Source organism: Bison bison, unplaced genomic scaffold (assembly GCF_000754665.1).
Source record: "Bison bison bison isolate TAMUID 2011002044 unplaced genomic scaffold, Bison_UMD1.0 scf7180017864043, whole genome shotgun sequence".
In the NCBI taxonomy this organism is placed as follows: domain Eukaryota; kingdom Metazoa; phylum Chordata; class Mammalia; order Artiodactyla; family Bovidae; genus Bison; species Bison bison.
In genome coordinates this window covers 8,170,094-8,180,819 of record NW_011494615.1, presented here as the reverse complement: position 1 = coordinate 8,180,819, position 10,726 = coordinate 8,170,094, and the positions used below count along the sequence as shown (strand labels likewise).

At 43.9% G+C, this 10,726-nt stretch overlaps 1 protein-coding gene across 1 annotated transcript in view; it reads right to left on the bottom strand.

The window, feature by feature from the left end:
- Positions 1 to 1,098: 1,098 nt before the first annotated feature.
- CMTM6 (CKLF-like MARVEL transmembrane domain containing 6) overlaps positions 1,099 to 10,726 on the bottom strand; it is a 22,353-nt gene continuing 12,725 nt past the window's right edge. The window contains exons 3-4 of the mRNA XM_010835549.1: positions 6,158 to 6,256; positions 1,099 to 3,502 (exon numbers count right to left, since the gene is read on the bottom strand). Of these exons, the coding sequence (XP_010833851.1) occupies positions 3,365 to 3,502; positions 6,158 to 6,256 (237 nt within the window). The 3' untranslated portion in view covers positions 1,099 to 3,364. The remainder of the gene's footprint in view (positions 3,503 to 6,157; positions 6,257 to 10,726) is intronic.

Below are 10,726 nucleotides of genomic sequence, written 5' to 3'. Positions count from 1 at the left end.
ACCTTGGACGTGGGGTATCTCTTCACAGCTGCTCCAGCAAAGCGTAGCCGCTGCTCCTTTCCTTGGACGAGGGGTATCTCCTCACCGCTGCCCCTCCTGACCTTGAACATGGAGTAGCTCATCTAGGCCCTCCTGCGCCCGGGCAGCCAGAGTCAACCCAGAGGACAAAAACAGAAAGATGGGCAGGAAAACATGGAAAGAGCCTGGGTCCCTGGCGACACTCCTGAGCCACTCAGTTTATCACCTGTGGAACTGAACCACCCGGACTTCTTGTGAAATATATTTTCCTTAGTGTTGAAGTGTTTTAGGCCTTCCCTCGTAGCTCAGTCAGTAAAGAATCAGCCTGCAATGCAGGAGACCTGGGTTCAATCCCTGGGTTGGGAAGATCCCCTGGAGAAGGGAAGGGCTACCCACTCCAGTATTCTGGCCTGGAGAATTCCATGGACTGTGTAGTCCATGGCGTCACCAAGAGTCAGACACTCTTTTTGAGTGACTTTCACTTTCTAAGTGTTTTAAGACCCACCTAGTTAGATATTCTGCTCCTTGTAGTTGATTGTATGCTGATAAAATCATGCTCTTTATCAAAACACAGAGGTTTGGAGAATGTACAAATTCCAGTGAGTTCATGATGACTCTAAAGATCTTGTTATTCTCATACGTCTGGAGGCAGGAATTTTGCAAACTACACAAATACCTGTAGCTTTACCAGAACCACCCTAGTTTTGCTTCACTTTCCCAGTCACTGAACAGCCTGAACGAGAATGAGCCTGTTTGGGGGACTGTTACCCATACTAGGAAACGGGACTGAGTCCAAATTTGCTGCTTTGGAAGTATTTGAAGGCCTTTAGTTCACAACATTCTTTTGTAACTCTTCACACGTGGTTCCCTAGAGATGTGGTTTGAATGTGTGTTCTAGCTCTCCAAGAGGGAGAGCCCACAGGTGGACATGGTTTTCCCTGCCCACGCCCCATGCCCCACGCCCTGGCAGATCCAAAGTCCAGTATTCTCTCCCAGGTTGTAAAACCAACTCCTAGAAGTCTGGAGAACACATTCATTTAAACACTATGCTTCTGTAATAAATAAACAACTACAAAGGTGTGAACAGTGAAGTCGATTTATTTAGAAAGACTATAAAATTTGACACAGAGACACAAAAGGCCCACAGGATTTAAAATTATTAAATATAAACTGATTGGCTATAAACACTGTAAAAATACATTCCCCAGCCCCCATCAGAACATAATTTAAGTACAGCAATTATAAAATCTGTACTGTATGCACACTTCCCTTTTAAAAGAACTGTTCTCAAAGGTCTACTTACATAAATTTGCCATAACCATTAATAAGAAATTAATTTACATTTGAGTTTGCCCTTTTCTGTAACAGTGGCTTTGGTTTCAAGTTCTCCTTGAATTTTTATTGACCACAAAGATCTTTTTACTTCTAACTCCTACCAAAGCAGATGGAGGCTAATTAGTCGTGGGTCCTGTTTAAAAAAAAAAGTGAAGAAAGGTTCTAGGATGACCTGAAATACCCGTGAAAGTAGTATCTTTTGGTGGCCAGCCAGGAGCTCCATTCTGTGCCAGTGAAACAAGCGAAGTGAAACCTCGGGACAAGGAGAGCTTAAGCTCTGCACCAGCCCACTGAGGCCATTCCCTCAACCTCCCGAGCGGGGACCCTGAGGGCACCCAGATGGTCTGCCGCAAGTGCCAGCTGGGCAGAGATGATACAAGGACCACGGCACCTGCCTACCACAAGCTGGTTCTCTCTGAACCTGGGTTAGACCTACACCAGTTCTCCTTCCTTATTTAGCACACCCTGTGAACACACACAGAGCATCCTCGACTGGTTGCACGATCTCTCGAGCAGGCAGTGGTGACGTTGCCACTAGCAACCAAACTGCCACAAACGGATAAGGGTCTGCATCAGGAAGACAGCAGAGCTTGTGTTTGGGCATCTGTCTGAAACCATCCATGACACAGCGGCAGATGAGAGATTAAGGATGGGGTCATTAGCCTATCTCACCGGCAACGAGAGTCCACGCCGGAGTCAAGTGAAAACTCTCAACAAGAGGGCAAGCAAGGTCTAGCCTGGGAAGCACTTGGTTAGAAAGGTCCCGTTATAAAAAGACCTCCCTTAAGAACGGTCTCATTCAAAGTGCCCTGGCTGGCTCTAAGTTAGCCTGCTGGCAGCAAACAGTTCTTCCATTACAGCTGGTTGTGAAGTTCCCGAGGGTGGGCTGGCACTCTCTTCCACCATCAACAGTACTGAGCTGGGCAGGTATCTCGGCACTCCCTTCCTTAAGGTCTCCTCTGAAGAGAAACTAGGGCAACATCTGTGTGGGAACAAGAACCCTAAAGATCCTGCTGTGAGTCTCTGCAATTGGACAGGCCCAGGAATCTGAAGAAGCTGCCATCGAGCAGCCAGAGCCCCAGGCCCACCTCTGCCGGCTGCTGGAGCAGTACCTGGCCCATCCTGGTAAGGAGACAGAGCGGGGAAGCTCTCAAATCAAAAATCAAAGGTTGAGGTTTTAAAGTAAGATGGGCTCCCAAGAAAACACTGAACAGAACCTTAATTTCAGGAGAAATAATCATATGGCAAAAAGGAGTGAACCATCTTCTGTCTCATGGAATGAACTCATCTCTTCAGACACTGAACAGTGGTGAAGAACTGCACTGTGCGAACGCGGATCTTTGGTCCTTAGGGTAGCGGCTTCTTCCGTTTTTCTATGTGTACTTTTACATGGGGTTGCTGACATTGTTGCTTTTATAACATGTAAAATATCAGCATCTCCCATACATTTTCTATTAGGCTATAAAAGGTCTCAGAAAGAGTTAATAATTATATCCTAAAATGTTACAGTGTAATTTTAAGGCAGAGTGAGATATGGTAAAAGCCTGGGTTTTACATGTGTAAGGGAAAAACGTAGACCAACATTTAAAATATCTCAAATATACATTAAACTGTATCTAGTCATCAAAAAGCAAAGTCACAGCTAAGCAAATTAAAAGTGAAACCATTTATAAATGGATGAACTTCATCACGCTGTTTATACAGCTATAAAGCATAATTTCAAACCTAACCCTAGTAACAATGATGGAATAATTTATCATCAGTTGAGCTATGTGATTTAAAGACACAGCTGTTCTTACCTCCAAACAAAACTTCATCTGACACAAGTTTCAACTGTTACAAAAAAAATTTTTTAAAGCCCTCTGGCCTTATTTATGGTGACTGATACACAGTCCAATCAATACTGATCAAACTGCCGTCCTGCCTTGCTCTCCAAAAATCAGCGGTTTAACACGGACCCAGGGTCTACAGGAGCTGCCGCGCCCCACGGCAACCTCGCGCACCTGTCCCCTCAAGCATTCAGAGGCTCGGTGAGGTGCTCTCTCCTCATGGTGGCCTCCCCTTTTCTCGGCCGGGGCTCTTTAAGTTTTTCACGGAGCATAAAGGAGAACTCAGCCACGTATGTAAGACTTGCTAACATCCCAAACACCTGAGGAGGGAAAGGGGACAAAGATTACACGAGGAATTCTGGAGTATACTCTCACATTTCCTACTTGACTCTGGACCCATTTTATACAAATAAGACAAGCCGATTTATTCTATACACATCATTCTTAACATCATGTGTGTGTGCTCTTGTGCATCATGTGCGTCGTGTCTAACTCTCTGTGACCCCGTGGACTGGAGCCCACCAGGCTCCTCTGTCCATGGGATTTCCCAGGCAAGGATACTGGAGCAGATTGCCATTTCCTTTTCCAGGGATCGAACCCATGTCTCTCAAGTCTCCTGCATTAAGTAGGCACGTTCTTTGCCACTGGTGCCACCTGGGAAGCCCCATTCTTAACATTAGTTAAAAAAATTTAAGATCAGGTCATCAAAAAATGCAAAGTTAAAAAAAAATTTCAGAATAATGCCCATTAGTCAAAGTCTCCCAAAATACTAATGTCCTGTCTTATGTGTGTGTGTGCGTGTGTTCAGTGCCAATCTCTGAAGCTAAGGTTAACAGATGAAAACCCAGTCCTACAACATGATGCAAAACAAGACTGCTAGCAGGGTTAGACCGACACAGATGAAAGGAGCAGCAACCACGCCTAGGCAAAAATGGAAGGTTATTCACAGCCAAACATTCTGCAGGGAAGGTACTTTTCAATTAGCTACAGACTACTTTCCAGTTCACTGTCCCACCGCAGTGACACAGCACCGTGATGCCACTACCTACTTCCTCTTCCTTAAGCCACTTCCTCATTGCACTCGTCTAACATCTGAGCAAACATTCTGAGAATTCTGTCAAGAGACAGAAGAACAGTTCAAATTTAGCTTCATCACTAACAAGACCCTTAAGGACGGGGCCAGAAGAGTACTCTGCAGAAAGGGACATCACTGGGGGCCCGGCTGAATCCCTTGCGGGACTAGGGCTGCAGCTCCGCGGTGACACCCGGCTGGCGGCTGCCGCAGCCCCGGCCCTCCACCCTGCCGCGCTTCACGGGAAAGCAAACTGAACTTCCTCGTTCACCGGAGTGTCCCCGACACATCCAGCCCACATGCCACGAGCAAGTCCACCCCTCAAAAACCCAAGGCCCTCTTCCCCTCTGGAGTCTTCATTTGGCTGGCAAATATATTCCATACTTCAAAAGGCCAGACCAGATGTCACCTTGTCTGTGACGACTGCCTGAGAGAGCTCTGGTCTATACAGGACCCCCTCTGCATATCACCCAATGATCTTTTTTGCTTTTTCACTCACATCAGAATTTTTTTTTTAATAGACTTCCTTACTCATTTAAATCTATATAATTTTCATACTTAAAAGGTAATTTTCAGCATTTATAAATACTGAGCTTTTAAACCACCACTCTTAAACATATTCAATGAGACTAAATACTGTAACATTCTAACACATCACCTAATTAAAACACAAAAATAAGCTTTTAAATATCTGGGAATTTTAGGCTCCCTCCCACCCTCCATGAACTGAACATCTCCTCAACTTTATTTCACTTTTCACTTCCTCCACAGGATTTTTATAGTAATACACTTTTATACTAGAAATTACTGCTTCATTCTTCTGCAACAAAAATGACTATAAAGTGAAATTAACCATAAGACTTTCTCTTAAGTACTAAGATGTGTTCATGTAAGTAGGTAGATAATATTACAGCCAGCCAATTGTCTGAATGCCTTTTGAGTTGTTCTAAGCAGTGTGAATGATCTATATGCTGATTCCATTAATTACAACTTCAGTTGTAATTGGAAATCGGCTGACTAGTGAGAAGACTTCTTTACTAATTGTTAATTGTTCATATTCACAGCACTGCTGCTGCAGCTAAGCTGCTTCAGTCGTGTCCGACTCTGTGCGACCCCACAGACAGCAGCCCACTAGGCTCCCCTGTCCCTGGGATTCTCCAGGCAATAACACTGGAGTGGCTTGCCATTGCCTTCTCCTGGCCCCAATTAAATCCACGATCCTTGATCTGCAATTCTGAAATTCAGAAAGCTACAAAAAAAGTTTCATGATTTACTTGGCTCAAAATTGACACAAGACAAAACTATTTAGTCTTTCCCATCTCTTTTACTGTGAATATTCAGAATAATATTCAGAAATATTAATGTTAGATAATAAGGTGCTGCTCAGACTGTCCAAAGGTGTGTGATAATGTACCGTTATTGCCTTTCTAAAATCCAGAATATTCTGAATTCTAAAAAACACTTGGCCCCTCAACAGTTTCAGATAAAAAGATGTTTACTTATCTATCTCTTATATTAGACTGAACTTTGAGGTCATACCTCTGTTAGTCCCTATACTTACAACAGCACCTGGTATGTATAAGTGTGTTCTGTTGAACTGAAAAGGGGAGACATTTTAAGATAATCAGTCAATCCTACCACTTCCATTAGCAATAATGTCCATAGGCAGAGTAAGTGGATTTTTGTTAACAGAACTCAAATTCTAAAGACAGGTTCTAGGTTTTTAAGGCTATCACATTTATTTGCTATTATTTATTAAAGGCTATCACATTTATTCTCTGTTGAAAATTACACTAAAAAATAAGTTAGAAAAACTACTCTCCCTTATTGTATAACCTGTTAAGTACTTCCAAATTCTGTATTTTTAAGCAGACAAAAACAAGCAGAGATAAAGGGTACTTACGATTGCAGCAATTTCAGCTATGGTATTGTCATGTGTCAAAGCGAAAGTGAGGGATGCCACAAAGAACACCAGTCCTGTGCCCAGAGTGATAAAAAAGTCCTACACACACGCAACACAGAAGGGACAGACGGCAGGGTTAGGCTGGTTGAAAACAGTGTGTTTTACTTTTTAACTTTTAAAAAACAGTGACTTCTTTCTTCCTTACTCAGACTTACATATTTCAACGAACTTTTCAGTAAGCTTGGTATTTCATAAATGCCCTGGAAAGGAACACCCTATGAATATGCACATGCTATAATCAGAAGATAATCTTTTAATAAAAATAGTTCTCCATTATCACCTATGTGTGGAGTCTAAGAACTAAAATCAATGTATGTAACTTTGAAACAGACCCTCAGACACACAGAAACTAGTGCAGACCAGTGGGGGAAGGTGGGGGCCAGGTCGGGGGGACCAACTACCTTGTTTAAATAAGCAACAAGCTGTAAGTACCGTACACCCAGGAAAATCTAGCCATTATTTTGTAACTGACTTTAACTGGAGTATAATCTACAAAAATATTGAACTGCTGGGTTTTACATCTGAAAGTAATTTAAAAAATCAACTATATACCATGACAAATAAGATGAAACACACGTGCATGTATGTTTACCTTTTCCTTTAGGACATAAAGATCAAAGCCGTAAGATTAAATACCATATTACTTCCAGCAAAAAAAAAAAGGCATTTTTCTTTCCTTTCCAGGTAACCCAGCTAGGATGGCCTCTCTCATAGTACTTTGTTGCTTTTAAAGTACAAAGGACTGCCCATCATTAACACAATAAAATTAGACCAATAGTCTGTTTTTTAGACACTTAAGCTTTGTTGTTTTCAACTGTGCCCACAAGGTCATCCAGCACAAGCTTGTATTAATAGGATGAGATTATCTACCCTGTAAGAGCACGCAGAGCTCATCAGAATGCAGCCTACAGCACTGGAATAGCTTCCTGGTTTCCGAGAGCACGCTGTCTCTCAGAAGCCGAGTGCACACACTGCTAGACACACAGACCTGACTCAGAAGAGAGACTGGAGACATGACCGCCACGCCACAGGGCTTCCAGTCTGAGTGAGTTTACATTCGCCACTGAACCGAGCATCAGTAAAACCACCCAAAATAGAATTCACTATTTTGTTAGTTCAGCATTTATAAAAAACACTTGATTTTTCTCTTTGCTTCTAAAAGACATGTTTTTCTCCAAGTTACTTTTCTTTTTTTCTATCCCTTTGAATTATTTCAAACCTGTTACTTATAAAACTATTAATATTTGAAGTACACTCGAAGTATTTAAACAAGACACTCATTTTGAGACAGAACACAGTATTCAATAACATGGGTTCTGAAGCTAGACTACCTGAGTTCACATCCCAGTAATGTTCCTTCCTAGTGACATGACTGAGTTCGTTACCTCAGCGCTTCTTCATCTGCAAGGAGTAGTACTAATACTGTATTCACAGTTGACTCTTATAGAGTTCTTTAATCCAGGAAAACTTCGCAGACCAGTGCCAGATACACAGTAAATGTTTCCTAAACACTGGCTGCTGTTGTTCTTGATGTAATGGGACAGAAAAGATTCTCTCTTCAAAAAGATTACTGTTCCACCCTGGGTACCACAACCACTATACACTCAAAAACATTTTCTCAAAAAGAAAACCTTACACAAAAAATTTAAGTATATTAGAAAGCAGACAGTAAGAGTAACTTTTAAATCAAAGAAACAGGACTTCCTTACAATGTTAGGCTGAAAAGTATATAAGACCCAAAAGAAATATTGTAAGGTATTTTACAAAAGCTATTTTAAGATGAAGTGACTAATTTTTTTTCGTCAATATTTTAAAATCAGTATTTACTCATAACTTTTTAAATGCTGGAGTTTGATGTAATAAGTGTTCTACATTTTGCTTATTTTGACCATAAAAGTAGAAAATGTATATTGTTTCTCGTCCAAAAGATCAATGTTCTTATGCACAACTAACCATTTCTAGGCTTCCCTGGTGGTCCAGGGTGCGTCCCCTGGTCTGGGAAGAGCCCGCCCGCCATGGGGGAGCGAAGCCTGTGCGCCCTGGAGTCTGTGCTCCAGCGGAAGTCCCCGCACTGACGCCCGAGCGCTGCATTAGAGGGCAGCCGCTGCCACAGCCCGAGAAGGCCGGCCTGCGGCAACGAAGGCCCAGTGCAGCCAGGAAGTAAACAGCACTAGAGAAGCACTAACCGCTTCCAAAATACTTTTATGGGAAGTAAACTTTTATGGAAAGTAGTGCTATTTGGCTGTTGGACGAGAAACGCATGAATGTGGTCATCAGAGGCTTTGTGGATTTGATTCAGACTCTACCTGATTTTCAAAGTTATTTCTTAACTGTTCAGTACCAACTTTTTGCTGCTTCATTTTTCATATGTACTTTTTTATTGACGTACGGCTGATTTATCCTTTTGTGTTCACTTCAGGTGTAATACAAAGTGATTCAATTATGTTTTTTCAGAATATTCTATTATAGGTTTATGTTTTCTTCAGATTATATTCCATTAGAAGCTATTATAAGATACTGAGTACTGTTCCCAGTGCTAGCAGTAATCCTTATTGCTCCTCTATTTTATGTATATAGTCTCTTAAGCCCACATCCCTCATTTGTCCCTGCTCTCTTCCCTCTCCTCTTTGGCAACCACAATCTTGCTTTCTGTGTCTGTAAGTCTGTTTCGTGTGTGTATGTGTATGTATATATATATCTTTTATATTATTTTTAAGAATCCACATAGTAAGTGCTATCATATAGTATTTGTCTTTCTCTGACATAGTAAAATATTCTCTAGGTCCAGTAACATGTTACTGGAAATGGCAATATTTCATGCTAAAAAGAATTATTTTAAAGGACAGTATCCAATCAAAATGGTTTAATAGAAGGACATGGAACTTGCTTCCTCCCACAAACACATGAAAAATACATCTACAGACGGAACAGTTCTCACAGAACACCTACTGAACACCAACCAGCAGGAGCCCTCAGACCCCTGAAAGGACAGGAATGGTCTCCAAGTGACAGGCAGGATGAAGGTGGGGAGGGAAGGCAGCAGGATGGGACCTGTTCCCCCGGGAGGAGCTGGAGAAAGGAAAGGTTCCCACGCTGTGGGAGGCCGCCTCACTGGCCAGGAGGTGAGCGCGGCAGCCGGTCAGGGCCAGGAGAGACAAACCGCACACGTGGTGCAGGCCACCACCCTGCGGCCCCAGCCTGAGAAACTTCTCCTACGGGCGGAGGCCGGGTGCTGAACCGCAGGGGTTTAGAGGGCAGGCCCGCGGAGACGACCTGAAGGGGCTGGCGTGTGCTCCGGCCACAACTTCAGGGGCTCCTGCCCTGGCAGGTGCCTGGGAGCCAACGCCAGCAGGCTGCCCACGCACAGAGGCGGGGCTGGACCCAGGGGCCGTGCGGCTTAGGAGCAGGACTGCGGTCTCTCCCCACAGCTCTGGGAGCTGCCGGCGTCCATCTCTGCTGGCAGCCGTGTAAACTCAGCACCCAGAGAACATCGTGCGGACCACGGGTCCTCCCGTAGCTGGAACAGATGCAGCCTGAGCAGCTGGGGGCCTCCTGGACACGTGCACGCAGGACCTGGGCCGGGCCAGGGTCTGAACACCTCCAGAGCCCCACAGCAGGGGCACCACTCCTGTGGTCCTGAAGCCTGATGTCAGTGGAACTGAGCTGGTGGCCTTGTGAACACCAGGCCAGAAGGACCCCAGGGCCAACTGATAGAAGTCCCAAGGCTGAGATGGGGGGAGGGCAGAGCTGACCACGGTATGTCTTCACAGGTGCCAGGTGAGCAGACTCACCTGAGAACCGCTCTGAGGAAGACTCAGTGGGGATGCTCCAATCCCCCCTACCTTGCACAACTCAGAAGCACATCTGAGAACTTCTACTCCCAACAGCTAGGGCACAAACCGGGCCTCTGACAGGCCAATGACAACCACAGAGCAAGGAGGCCCCACCCAATGTCTGCTGTAGGTGCTGCTCACAACGTCAGCCACACGTCCCAGCGAGGGGAGGACAGCGAGCAGACGCTGAGGAAAGCGGTGGCAGGCATCCACGCTGCCAACAGCTCTCGCCCCCAAAAATATTAAACAGGGCTACACAGGGGTGCTCCCACATAAAAACAGCCCTCCAAAACCACAGCAGATAACTGCTTCTCCTAAATGCACACAGCAAGGGAAATGTAAATAAAATGAGGAAGCAGAGGAACCACTCTCAATTAAAAGATCAAGAGAATTCCCCTGAAAGAACGAACAACAAAACAGACCTCTTCAGTCTAATACATGGCAAGTTCAAAAAGGAGATAATGAAAACAGTGAAGAAATTGAGGACTACTGATAGAAATACAGATTACTATAAAAAGGAACTAGAAACTAAAAAAGGAACAAAGAAAAATTAGTGAATTATTTCTTGAGATGAAAGCTGAGCTAAAAGTAGTGGAATGAAAAATGAAGAACAATTAAGTGACCTAGAAGATAGAATATTGGAAATCACCCAATCAGAACAGTGGACAGAAAGCCA